The 14,903-nt window shown below is 41.4% G+C and overlaps 1 protein-coding gene across 16 annotated transcripts in view; it reads right to left on the bottom strand.

Annotated features, from left to right (window-relative positions):
* Positions 1–14,903, bottom strand: part of LOC124129513 (hydrogen peroxide stress regulator 1-like) — a 68,732-nt gene that overhangs the window by 30,218 nt on the left and 23,611 nt on the right. The window contains exons 2-3 of one of the 16 annotated variants that reach the window (XR_006860410.2): positions 13,183–13,756; positions 11,697–12,566 (exon numbers count right to left, since the gene is read on the bottom strand). The exons of 9 other annotated variants lie outside the window; for them this stretch is intronic. Coding sequence is in view for 6 of the 7 variants with exons in the window: in XM_046493046.2 (XP_046349002.2) it covers positions 6,531–6,841 (311 nt within the window). In the remaining variant the exon portion in view is untranslated. Of the gene's footprint in view, positions 1–1,504; positions 1,996–5,000; positions 6,842–10,308; positions 10,813–11,696; positions 12,567–12,939; positions 13,757–14,903 lie in introns of those variants that run through there. 6 more of the 16 variants (XM_046493087.2, XM_046493086.2, XM_046493046.2 and 3 more) reach the window with 6 other exon arrangements.

Below are 14,903 nucleotides of genomic sequence, written 5' to 3'. Positions count from 1 at the left end.
ATATAAAGGATAGTGTCATCATATTATGGCTAGTGTCATTATATTATGGCTAGTGTTATACAATGGCAAGTGTTATTTTATTGATAGTGTTATATTATGGATAGTGTTATATAATGGATAGTGTTATCATATAATGGCCAGTCTTATCATATGATGGATAGTGTTATCATATAATGGCTAGTGTTATATAATGGAACTTGTTATTTTATGGATTTTGTTATATTATGGCTAGTGTTATCATATAATGGCTAGTGTTATCATATGATGGATAGTGTTATCATATAATGGATAGTGTTATCATATAATGGATAGTGTTATCGATGCCACACAAACAATCCTAATCTGGACTTCAAACTGCCTCCATGGTCTAGTGGATACAACATCTGCCCGGAGAGTGGAAGGTTGGTGGTTTGATCCAAAATGTGTCATACCGAAAGATGTTTAAAGATGGTAAATTAGTATACTGTGTCCGAATTGAATGTCCATGTAAAACTGCGGCATGGTTTCTCAGCGGTACCACCCTCATGGTGGGGTGTTTGGAACCTTCCCCGATAGCCTGACTGCCTGATTACCCCTACCAGCAGACCTGGTCTCAACCAGCATCCCGCGCAGCAAAAGTTTATAAATCGTTTTTTTGATTCATACCTCAATGAACCAAAAAAAATACAGTCAATGCTTATAATTAAATTCGACAACGTAAAACATGTTTTATCTACAATAGTTTAATCACAAACAGTTGTATATATCAAAACAGACAAAAATGACGAGATTGATAAACATTCCAGGTGCAGGAATACATTCTGTGGTGTGACGTGAATCAGGTGATCGTTTAATTTATGCACATAACTTAACACACCTACACAGTCAGTAGCCAATCAACGGAGAGTGGGATCAAAACAATGTTCATTGGATCTGTCAATTAAGGCAAGAGGCGAAAAGAACAGTCAGACTGTAATGAACCGGAAGAAATATGTCCGGGGGAAGGCGGCTGTTTCAAATAACATGGTCAGTTACCGCCAGATTCAAACATTACTTCCCTGATTACGGCAAAACACAGTTGGAAAATTGCTAGTTAGAAATGAAACCCAAAGACATGAAAGTTGAACCGAGGCGAGCGGGTAGTGCGCCTCGGTGGGCATGGCTTAATTTTTTACATTCATTGGGAAATGAATGTAATAACACCTGACCAATTCAGCTAATCAGGAATTTCAGTGAACACAACGAAAATTTAATTATTATCCCTGTGAAGTTAATGTAACTGTTAACTTTTAGATTGAGTGAGTGAGTTGAGTTTAACCCTGCTTTTAACAGTATTTCAGTTATATCAGCTTAATGTGGGAGGAAAGCCCCAAGCGATGCAGGTCTCAGACGTTTACCACTCGGTGAAACCCACGAGCACGGGTATGGTGCTGACAAACCTAGAAACATAATCGGGATGAACCGGGATTCGAACCCACAATCATAGGTTTCTGGCGTGTCCAAGGGACGCAACTCTGCACAGCGAATCGCGGCCACCCGTGCCCCCACTTTTAGATTGAGACAGTGACAAAATGAGCGTTAGTGGACATAAGAACTGGGACTGACACGAATCAAACATGCTTGGACCAGGATTGGACTGATAGACGTACACCTTGCAACAATCACAACCCAGGACAACCCTTTGATAGTCGCCGGACCACATTACGAGTCACCTTCATCTAGAAACTGTACTGAGAAACGCTGGGCAGAACTTCTTGTGATGCACCAGACTGGACTGGTACACGTACACCTTGCCACAAACACAGGCAAAGGACACCTTCTCGTGCACAGACCGGATGTGGTGGCGCCGGGCACCACTGGTGGAAAATGTCTTGTGACAATGAAAGCACTTATGGGTCCCTACTCCTGTGTCGGAGGTTCTAGCACGCCTAGTTTGGCCATACACAGGCAAGTTGGAATACTGAATCTGACCCTGTGACAGGCTGCCTTCACCAATAGCGTTCAAACCAAGTAAACCTGAAAACAACAAAAACACATTTTCTACTCAGAGTCCATCTCATGTTCAAGCGAATGTGTAATGGTTCAAGCCTGAAAGTCAACGAGTTCTGTTCATAATTATTAAGAAAAAATTTAATTCCAGATTTAGGGCCTCCATTGATTTAAATACAATAGGCGCAGTGTAGTCGCCTTGTGGTAAAAGCATTCCCTTGCCACTCTGAAGGCCAAGTTTGATTCCCCACATTGGTACAATGGGTGAATATTGCTAAAAGTGACATAACACAATCCTCAAGACCTCAAGGATGTCATTAAATCTTTTAATTTTGAACTCTGTGAAACTTAATCCTCTTCTAATCTAATCCAAATCAAAATAAGAGATGCTTGGGTTCTTGAGCCAATCAGAGGTCAGCTTTCTAAAATGATTCGGTTAAACTTCTTGACCACCTTGATTTGGACATTTTGATCTTTGGTAAAGAACCCCGCAGAAGACAAACATACCCTCCATAGTACGTCCATTTGAGTGCAGATACAATGGTGCTCAGAGTGAGTGAGTGAGTTTGGTTTTACGCTGCTTTGAGCAATATTCCAGCAATATCACGGCGGGGGACACCAGAAATGGGCTTCACACATTGTACCCATGTTGGGATTCGAACCCAGATCTTCGTCATGTAGAGCGAACGCTTTAACCACAAGGCTACCCGACCACCCCTCAATGGTGCTCAGAAACGACAGGGTGTATCAAATATTTCCAAAATAATAGCTCAGTTTTATGTTTTTGTATCTAGAATTCCTCGATTATATTCTTTATTGAGAATCAGAAATAAGGCATGCTGAGCTGAATGCTTCACTCACTTGTACTGAGACTTAAGGCAGGGTTGTCAGATCGTTAGGCACCGAGGTATAGTACCGGAATTGTTTTCTACAGCATCTAGCAGTGTCATCAAGTGATTGTCACAGGAATTTATGTCAGATTCCTAACTATGTCCTCTTGTCAGGCAAATAAGGGAAAATTGTTATCTTATTCAAAATAGGGATTTTTCCAACAGTTCTTAATTTCCTTAATTCAGAGGTATTTTAACATCAAATGTGTTTTTTTCAAATGAACAATTGACTTGCCTTTGTATGTGTTTGTGATGGGAGCACCTGTGGGGCAGGATATGCTTACCTTAACGTGAACACCTGGTATCATCACTATCTAACTGTGATTCATAACATGTGCTTATGACTTTGTCAGAATCATACAATGGACTCAGCTTTTAGCAGGGATTTCTTTTGATTTGGAAAGGTTATTTGTTGTTGTTTTTTACATGTAAAATTCACAAGCAACATGCTAAATGCTTTATTGAACATATTAATCAATGATACACAATTGTTCTCATCCATATCACAAATACCAATGAACACAATGGGTAATAACTGCCACAGATTACCAACAACAGAGTAGTAAGAGGTGAGGTGAGGTGAGGTGAGGTGAGGTGAGGTGAGGTGAGGTGAGGTGAGGTGAAATTGGGTTTAACATCGCGTCAAAGATTATTGCACTTATATAGCGACATACATGTGCGTGCGTGCGTGCGTGCGTGCGTGCGTGCGTGCGTGTTTATAGTGCTAGCTCACTGAGATACCATGCCGCAGTTTAACATGAATACCCCACTCAGACACAGTATACTGGCTCCGAGCCGAACCAGTCCTTGTTTTAGCCCCTTAATGCCGAGCACCAGACAAGGTTACAACAAGTACCATCTTTTAACGTCTTTTGGTATGATGCTGTCGGGGATCGAACCCAAGGCCTTCCACTCTACGGGCGGATGCTCTACCTCTAGACCACGGAGGCGGTCCAGAGTAGTAAGAGATATGTGTTGTCAGTAAGAAATGATTATTTGACCCGTTGTGACTATTTCCTGTCCACACCTCTGTTAAGTCCAACAACTGACGGTGTTTCAACACTGACACTACAGATCCTCTTGTCTTTGTTGTATTGAGTGGCTGATCTCCAAACACATCCATACAGATCTTCCATTACAGTCTGCAAATTTAGCCACTAGTCCAAAGCCCAGTAAAATTCTGTTCGGTCAAGTAAGGTCAGCTACTAATACTTCATATATTAACACTAAAATCTACTGAAAATAAGGCTTTCATTCATGTTCCGGTAAGTGGACTCAAAAAGGTTTTGGCCACACTTTTCTAATTTCATGTTTCACAGGTTTATTCCGCTTTTCCACACAAGGTCAGTCGAAATCAAAATAAACATCAAACATTTATTCATTTATTTATATGAAAGTCATTCTGACATAGAGGTAAAACTGCAGGTGTCCTCTTGAATCACTGATAGTGATGTAGACATGGCACACATAATAAACGTAAATATTTTTATGTTTCATTTATTTCTTCAGCCAGCTGCTTTTCAGTAGGGGCAGCGGGCCCATGAAATGAAAAATAAAAAAATGTGACCTTCTTTGGTGCAGCATTACAATCAAGTCAATTCAGGCTTAAACTGACCCGCAAGAAACTGACTGAACAGCCACAATGGGAGTAAACAGCCCTTGTCTTGGAGGGAGTGAGGTTGATTTTAAGCTGCTTTAGCAATATCACGGCGGGGGACACCAGAAGTGGGCTTCACACATTGTACCCAGGTCTTCGGACGCTTCAACCACTAGGCTACCCGACCGCCACCCCTTGTCTTGGAAGCGGTACTTCTCTCAAATCACATCTGATGACATGACAGACAGATGCAACACATGACTTCAGCAGCCCTATAAGGTCTCTCATCCTCACTCATCAACGTAGCTGTCCGACTTCAGGAATGATTTAATTTACTTGGTCATTAGCCATGTGTAGGGTACATCCAATGAGCCCTGTATTCACACATGTAACTGATCATGGTTGGTTGGTTGGTTTGATGTTTTACGCCGCACTCAGCAATATTCCAGCTATATGAAGGCGGTCTGTAAATAATCGAGTCTGGACCAGACAATCCAGTGATCAATATCATGAGCATCGATCCACGCAATTGGGATCGATGACATGCATTAACCAAGTCAGCGAGCCTGACCACCCGATCCCGTTAGTCGCCTTTTACGGCAAGCATAGTCACCTTTTACGGCAAGCATGGGTTGCTGGAGACCTATTCTACCCCGGAAAACTGATCATGGGGACAGCTACCATTCAATATCAGCAACAATTTCCACGAGCAGCAGGTTCCAGCAGACTGTAACCGATAGGTCCGTAGAATCATTTGTCGATTGTCCTAATATGCAGAAGAATGACATTCTTTTCTCTGTGGCACATACATCTTATCATGGGACTCTTTAGGGTAGGGGGGCGGTCGGGTAGCCTAGTGGTTAAAGCGATCGCTTGTCACGCCGAAGACCCGGGTTCGATTCCCGACATGGGCACAATGTGTGAAGCCCATTTCTGGTGTCCCCCGCTGTGATATTGCTGGAATATTGCTAAAAGCGGCGTAAAACCATATTCACTCACTTTAGGGTAGGACACAGGATTGCCACGTTTGCAGATCTCGTTCTCAGCTTAAGTGGAGATGAAATGCGATTTCCTCAGGTACAAACTACACAGGTGATAGTACAGCAACTACTGACTACTGTTGATCGTCTTGAATTGATGTCAACAGATAACAGGCCACAGCTGGTTACGGCAACCGAGGTTACCTCCAAAGCACATCACATATCCCCTATTCAATGATGACATAAAGATTGGAGGTCAAAAACATATATACAAGATGCATACTCAAGTTAAGTCATTGTAAATGTATTGAATAAGAAATTAATTGTCAGCGAAACAAAGCAACAGCCTGCTTCCATGAAGATCACAAGAAGGTTCTTCCATTGCCACAGTGACTTCCTTTTCCATTACCAATAAGTAGAGATCTTTGACAAGTCATCAATATTTCTTGCAGCTAAAAACTGTAATTCGTCACTGAATTTCCATGAACTAAAGTCAAATCTAAGTCTTCAAGACACATTTACAGAGGTAGAAACTAACATTTTTAGTCACAAGTCTTTATAATGATAACATAAAGCAACACCCTAAAAAATGGCAGATTTCTACTAGTCCTTAGAACTATAGATACCTGAACTATTTGCCAGTTTGGCAAGGACTACAGGACTAGTGCCAATTTCTAACACTGATTTACACTGGCAGAGTGATCAGCAATACCTGTCCACAAGGTGACACTTAATTCTTTGTCTCTGAAGTGTAATGACACGCTCACACTGGAAGTGTACAATATTCCTCAGTCCAAACTTGACATCTCCGTTACGATGGGGAGGAGACCACCACACACATTGGGCAAGTCTTCCTGTGAAACGACAAACTTGACATCTCCGTTACGTTGGGGAGGAGACCACCACACACATTGGGAAAGTCTTCCTGTGAAACGACAAACTGGACATCTCTGTTACGATGGGGAGGAGACCACCACACACATTGGGAAAGTCTTCCTGTGAAACGACAAACTGGACATCTCCGTTACGATGGGGAGGAGACCACCACACACATTGGGCAAGTCTTCCTGTGAAACGACAAACTTGACATCTCCTTTATGATGGGGAGGAGACCACCACACACATTGGGCAAGTCTTCCTGTGAAACGACAAACTTGACTGATACACATACACCTTCCCACAAACACACGAAAAGGAGACTTTTTTATGAATGGACTGAATATGGTTCCACCTTGCCCCGTGACTCGAGAAAGTCTTGTCACAGTGGAAGCATGGATGGCTCCCTATACAACCCTCTGGATTTGTTTGGGGGCCGGGGATTCTGCCTGCAGCCACAAGTGTAAAGGAAGCTGGATCTTTCAATCGGATGCCCCCAATTGGACCAAGGTACCTTGAACCATGAAAACCTGAAATCAACAAAAGGGCTTTTTTTCCAATCCATTCACTTGGAAGACAACAGCATTGAAATGAATCTTGAATACACAGGACGCAAGCAGAATACCTGAAATTGGGATTGTTTTCTCGGATCCATTTTACGAAAAACAGAATCAAAATGAGTCATACCTTGGCACTTATCCCTGCTTACTATTCCATTAGTCGTACAACTAGTTCAGTATATCATTACCTACGAGGGCAATCATATCGGTTTCATAAAAAGCAAACATGCCCTACCTGAGGTCATGTCATCCGGATGACACTGTTGATGTCATTCGAATCTTATTGTGACGTGAAGTTGGAATGAGGTCACACTAAAAACTACGTCATGGCTGAAGAATTTTGACGTCATTCAACAAATTGTGGTTCCGCTGCTGTTGCGACTTGCTGTCCTGATAGGTAAACACTAAAATTTGTCTCTGTATGTAGACATCTTCTTCTTCGGTAATAAATAGAACATTATATTCGTGTTCACAACACTTGTGCTGAAATTCCGGTATTTAGGCACTCGACCTTCAACAGGTGAAACAAACAGACCTTCCCTTAGTCAAAGGCTCGGACATAAAGTTGTTGTGTCACATCATATAGGGTACGTGATTTCTTCTGCTACTGATACTTTCGAGGCAAACAGGCCATCCCTTAGTCAAAGACTCGGACATAAAGTTATTGTGTCACATCATATAGGGTACGTGATTTCTTCTGCTACTGATACTTTCGAGGCAAACAGGCCATCCCTTAGTCAAAGACTCGGACATAAAGTTGTTGTGTCACATCATATAGGGTACGTGATTTCTTCTGCTACTGATACTTTCGAGGCAAACAGACCATCCCTTAGTCAAAGACTCGGACATATAGCTGTCAGATCACATCATATAGGGTACGTGATTTCTTCTGCTATTGACACTATCAAGGCAAACAGGCCATCCCTTAGTCAAAGACTCGGACATAAAGCTGTCGGATCACATCATATAGGGTACATGATTTCTTCTGCTATTGACACTATCGAGGCAAACAGACCATCCCTTAGTCAAAGACTCGGACATAAAGCTGTCGGATCACATCATATAAGGTACATGATTTCTACTGCTATTGACACTATCAAGGCAAACATACCATCCCTTAGTCAAAGACTCGGACATAAAGCTGTCGGATCACATCATATAGGGTACGTGATTTCTTCTGCTATTGACACTATCAAGGCAAACAGGCCATCCCTTAGTCAAAGACTCGAACATTAAGCTGTCGGATCACATCATATAGGGTACGTGATTTCTTCTGCTATTGTCACTATCAAGGCAAACAGGCCATCCCTTAGTCAAAGACTCGGACATAAAGCTGTCGGATCACATCATATAGGGTACATGATTTCTTCTGCTATTGACACTATCAAGGCAAACAGACCATCCCTTAGTCAAAGACTTAATCTACACATCAAGCTGACATCATATCAGACTGTCTTGCCCAGAAAATGATTTCTTGTGACAACACATCACTGAAGTACATAGACCTCCTCATACTCTCAACTCAAGTTCCTTCAAGATGGAGGTGGAGCCACACACATGAAACAGGTTTTCTTGTGATTCAGAAGACTGGACTGATAAACGTACACCTTTCCACACACACAGATAAATTTCACTTTCTGATGAATGGAGCGCACATGATTTGTCCGAGCACCTGGCCCTGAAAACACCTTATCACAGTAGAGACATGGAAAGGTTTCTGATGCCGAGGGCAGGACCCCGAGTCCGTATTGCCAGTCAGATTCACGTTCCGCCATTGTGTTGCCATGTGTATTGATATGGGAACTGCTTAAACCATGGCCATCTGAAAGTAACAAAAAAGCTTGTTCTATTCCCAAGAGTGGAATGTGACAACACCCTCATCAATGAATGCTGCCAACATGAGCCTTGTGCAGATCGCAAAACACCAAAATATGCACCACAGAATGGCTATCTGATCACAAACTTTCAGTTACTGATCTCCAAAAAGAAATCTTCCAAATGCCCTCATCCTTGAAGAAATAAATAACATTCTGGCCCTCGGATATCCAGTCGTGGCACACACAGTCTGTGAGCACCGATTCCAACCCACAGTCCTAAGATCCTGGTACGCCAAAGGGACAAAACTCAGCAAGTGGGGCCATACTGGGCCACCCATACCCTACAAGAAATCCTAAATATCAAATTTGAGCAGTATCTTCAGCATGTTCAACAAAAATGTCTGCCCACCAGCCTTTTAACAACTGATCCAGAAACTAACTTCCAATGAATGCCTAGATTGTGTCATGGAAATGGCGAAGAAATCCATGCTGTTCTCATCAAAGGTTGTACATATCAAGCATCCAGATTAAGCACCAAGGAAGTGAAAATTTGAAGATTTTCATCAAATCCACTAACCTAATTTTTTATATTGTCATTGTAATTAATCGGAAAATTATTCAAAAAGAATTTTAAATATTATCTGGCATCACCCATTTCCCTAACAGTGCCTTTCCGCTCAGTAACATGAGAAAATACCAGAAAATACATTCGTTTTCGAAACTTAATATAAACAACAATCTTTCAATCTTTGGCATCATGAGAAAGCGGGCTTCAATAATATGACAGTCAACTCCCCTGGTGTATTTTCGTAGCTGTTGTGTGCGATTTTATTGGATAGAAATTGGTTTCTAGTGAAACTTACAAGGATCATGATTGGTCAAATTCAAGCATGTGACCTTCAAATCAATCAAATTACAGCAATGGATACCACCTTCGTGTATGATAAATTCCTATATTAACCATATGGAACTTTGTGGACATATCGTGCTAGGTTACGAGCTGTGACATAGATTTCTCATGCATATATTTTGGCATTAAACATCAGTGGCCAGTGTACCGGCCTGAGGTGTTAAAAGAGTTAACATCTTTGGAATAATAAGATGTGAAATCATCCATGTCCATCTTACCTTTTGCCACCATTTCCATTTGGCATGTTCAGCTTTGGTTACTTAAAACGTTTGGACTTACTCTACAGGTTTCATATTGAAAAGTCTCAATAAGGATACTGTTTTCAAACGCTAAGTCGATTTGCAGACAGAAACCCAGACTGCATCACAAAAGACGGAATGAACAACAAAACTTCTTTTTTAATGCAATAAAATCCATTTGCCATACAAGTAGGTAGTGTGCATGATTTGTATTGTTTTTAGTTTTCATAATCACACACACCTTCATTAACTTTAGCTGAACAGCCCAAGAACTGTGGTTGGTTATTAAAAACCATATGGTCAGCACACTTAAAGTTTCATCACAGTGAATCAAATGTTATTAAATGACCAGTGAAGATCCGGGGTAGAATAGGTCTCCAGCAACCCATGCGACTAACGGGATCGGGGATGGTCAGGCTCGCTGACTTGGTTTGATGCATGTCATCGTATCCCAATTGCGTGGATCGATGCTCATGATGTCAATCACTGGATTGTCTGGTCCAGACTCGATGATTTACAGACCTCCGTCATATAGCTGGAATATTGCTGAGTGCGGCATTAAACAACAAACAAACAAAAATATTTCATGGTGAATGGAATCGCCTTGTAGGGTGATATCAGCGATATTGCTTGTGGCATCTGATCAGGTTCCACATCAGTGATGGAGTCAGGACGATGACGACGACGACAAACACTGAACACAGGACTTCTTGTGAAACAACAGACTTGACTTGTACACATATACCTTGCCACACACACAAGGAAAGGACATGTTTTCGTGAATAGATTTGGTATGGTTCCAGAGCGCCCCCTGGCTGGCAAATGCTTTGTTGCACTGAGAGCAGGGATGACTCCCCTTGGTAAGCTCAGTGTTTTGGTAACGCTGGCCACGGACCATATTGTAATCCATGTTAGAATACTGCGCTTGTCCGCATGCAGCTGTACTAGGATCTGGGAAATAGTTGTCATTGAAATCTGAAAACAACAAAAAAGCTGTTTCTATTCTTGGTTGGTTGGTTGTTTTACAATGCACTCAGCAATATTCCAGCTATATGACGGCGGTCTGTAATGTGAATGTCCTGCTATTTATAGCCAACCAGGAAATACTACAGTATCTGAGTAAGCTGGATCTTCGATAATTTGTTATTATTCATGTATTTTTACAATGGTATAACAAGTAATGTATCATATGTATCATGATACAGGGGATGCAAATCAATGTATCGTATCGTGAGGCTCATATCGCGATATGAATCAAAACTGTATCGCTGTACAGTTACACCACTGATAAAAACACACCATTTTATCGATCCATTGAATCGATCCATATTTTGTCTATTATAATGATCTCAGTAGTGCATTAATACACAACACACTAGTCGTGTGTGACGTCACTTGGCTTACAGCTCACTACTCATACATAGTGGATGCTCCACAAAAAAGTTTGTTATATCTGCGGATTATTAAGTTGATGATAATGCAAACGAGAAAAGATCAAAGAACATTTATTAACACTCACATGAGTAAAAGTTCTGCATTTAACTGGAGTAAGAGAAACGTATCAGGAATTACCATCAGGCAGCAAAAACACATAGCTTTCAAGGTAATCAAAACATCAATACCGTATTCGACGTAATAAGCGCCCGGGGCGCTCTCAAAATTAGAAATAGGGGGCTCTTATTAGAATATTATTTTGGTGAAAAAAACGGGTTGAAAGATAAATTTCATGGTTTATGCCGACAGCCTGAAATGTTTATGTACGACAGATATATTTTTTCCAGAATTTAATTGCCCATAATTAAGGGTGCATATAACACACGAGTGCGTATTATTCGCGAAAAAATAAGTCTTGTGTACATTGATCAATCGGAAGGGGTGCCAATTGGGATTGTTCACTAGTCAATATATTAGCAAATATCGCCGTGGGCGCTTATTAGAGCGGGCCGCTTATTACGTCGAATACGGTATGTCCAATATCAATTTCCCATCACAAATCACTGAAATGTTGGTACAAATATTACACCTAATTATGGAGTGTTTATGGAAAATGATTTGTCCATGAATAATGTCCTTTTGAATGAGTGAGTGAGTGAGTATGGTTTTATGCCGCTTTTAGCAATATTCCATAAATATCACGGCGGGGGACACCAGAAATGGGCTTCACACATTGTACCCATGTCGGGAATTGAACCCAGGTCTTGAGCGAACGTTTTAACCACTAGGCAACCTGATCGCCCCCTTTTGAATGACATTAATCATCTTCTCATGACAAAGTGAGCACGTCCTGTTGAATATGTAGTCAACATCATGACCTGATTGTTCCACTCCCAATGAAAACGCTCAAACAGAACGATAAGAATCCCATTTGTAGCAGTTCAATAGGCACTTCTTTGATCCCTTCACTCAGAGCTGTCACAAATTCACAAATTATTAAGGTGGCGCCACACACATGGGGCAATACTTCTTGTGGTACCCTAAACCAGATTCGTAGATATACACCTTCCCACAAACACAGGAGAAGGTCACTCTGTCGTGGATGGACTTGATGTGATTCCGCCGGGAACTGTAACTAGCATAGGCTTTGTGACAGTACGGGCAGGGGTACTTGCCCACAGGCGGTACAGAGGGGTCATGGTCCTGATAAGTGGGTCCACTGGACCCGACCTGAGATCCTTGAAGCATTCTTCCGTGTCCTTGACCTACGCCATGGGAGTGTTTGTCATGAGGGTCTGAAAACAACAGGAAGAGACTGATCCAGTTCTGGTATTTTTATTTCCAACTCATATTTTTAACACACAAAATATACATATTAAGTTTTGCTTGTTTGTTTAATGCCGCACTCAGCAGTATTCCAGCTATATGACGGCGGTCTGTAAATAATTGAGTCTGGACCAGACAATCCAGTGATTGACATCATGAGCATCGATCCACGCAATTGGGTTTCTGTGGTGTGGTGTGGTGTGGTGTGGTGTGGTTTGGTGTGGTTTGGTGTGGTGTGGGTTTGTTCGTTTTTTGTTTTACGCCGCACTCAGCAATATTCCAGATATACGATGGCGGTCTGTAAATAATTGAATCTGGACCAGACAATCCAGTGATTGACATCATGAACATCGATCCAAGCAATAGGGATACGATGACATGCATCAACCAGTCAGTCCGTCAGTCGCCTCTTACGACATCAACAGTCTGAGCTTGGTGTGGGAGTAACCGCTTAGTGATGAATGTCTTTTACTGAGCTCCTTTCCACATGGCGATGATATCGCTACGACTGTCTTAAGTCTCTGTTAATGTATGGAAGCCACAATCGCACAATCATCACTTTGTATAATAGGCCCCAGGTATTACCATTCAACCGAATACGCGAGTGAATCTTAACTGTCCACCAAAAGAAAATCCATAACATCAGACAGCATCAAACCATTAGCTGCAATCCACGGATGAGTGTTTTCATTGACACAAGACGGAGATCAACCCAGGACCTGGAAGACACGTCCTACCAATTAGGTTGGTGACCAACCAGTGACTGAAAATCGACTGTCATTCTTGCAGTGCAAGTCTTCACAAAGCAGTTCCTCCCAATAAAATTTGGCAATTCAAATCCTTAATTACAATTATGACATTGATGCCAGAGAAACAGGGCAAAACTTCCTGTGATATGCCAGGCCGGATTCATAGACATACACCTTCCCACAAACACACGAGAAAGTCACCCTGTCATGGATGGATTTGACATGGTTACGCCTCGAACCTAGACTTGCAAAGGCTTTGTTACATTGTGGGCAAGGGTACTTGCCCGCAGGCGGAACAGAGGTAGAAGGGACATGATCTTGGTAATTGGGTTTACTGGACCCGACTTGAGATCCCTGAATCGTTCTTCCGTGTCCTTGACCTATGCCATAGTAGTGTTTGTCATATGTGTCTGAAAATAACAAAAAGACACTGGTCCATTTGGAATAATTTATTATTATTTTTCAAATAATATATTTTACATCATCACAAATTGTATGATATTTTCAATGCACCACGAGTCAGTAGAAACAGATTGTTTGGTAAATAAGGCATACAACGGACAAATATCACAATCTTTGTTTCAATAATATTTCACGATCATTTGTCCATAGCAACCAGTTGGATTGTTTTGGTTTTTTTTACAAAGACTGCATAACATGCATGTTCAAAATCTTACTTTACAAGGATATAAATGTTGTTTCAAACATTTCTCAAATATTAAGCATGATCAAATAAAATTTGCAAATCATAGAATCATGCTCCCTTGGGCACGCCAGAAACCTAAGAGTGTGGGTTCGAATCCCGGTTCGCCCCGATTTTGTTTCTAGGTTTGTCAGCACCATACCCGTGCTCGTGGGTTTCACCAAAGTGGTAAACGTCTGAGACCAGCATCACTGCGGGCTTTCAACCAACATTAAGCTGACACGCTGCGATATAACTGGAATACTGTTAAAAGCGGCGTTGAACCCAACTCACTCACTCACTCACTACAGTTTTATCATAAATGTGAGTAGGATATACTAACTGAAACACATTGAGGCTGAGATATTTTCAGTATTATGCATGAAATTCAACTACGCTTGAATGAAACTAACGAAGCAACTATCACAAAATTCAATATTTGATTAGTCGTCATAAACAGAGTAAGGTCGGTTGTTAATTTGTCTGGTGATATACATTTCACAAACACATCATGTCAAACGTACGACTGACAGCAGGCTTTCCTTGTGGAACAATATATCCATAACGTGTATATAACCTTCCATACCTCGGCCAACAGAAATATATTCAGTGTGCAAGTGACCACAGCTAAATTCAACGGTAACATAATACAAAAAGGCCATGTTGTGAGGCAAATGAAGACGTGTCAGTAGTGTTGGGAATTGGTGGTAAAATCCTGATTGATGATTGGTTCATCCTAAATCGATCATCGAAAGTAATGCGTTGGTTGATTATAACAAATTATTTCTGATATCCTTTACAAAATGTCAGGTTAGAAGACATTATCTGTGACTGGTTGACAAGATCATAATCCTCGTTATGACGTGACAAGTTAC

This window comes from Haliotis rufescens, unplaced genomic scaffold (assembly GCF_023055435.1).
Source record: "Haliotis rufescens isolate VD_foot unplaced genomic scaffold, xgHalRufe1.0.p SCAF_9, whole genome shotgun sequence".
Taxonomy (NCBI): domain Eukaryota; kingdom Metazoa; phylum Mollusca; class Gastropoda; order Lepetellida; family Haliotidae; genus Haliotis; species Haliotis rufescens.
This window is presented reverse-complemented; position numbering and strand designations above follow the sequence as displayed.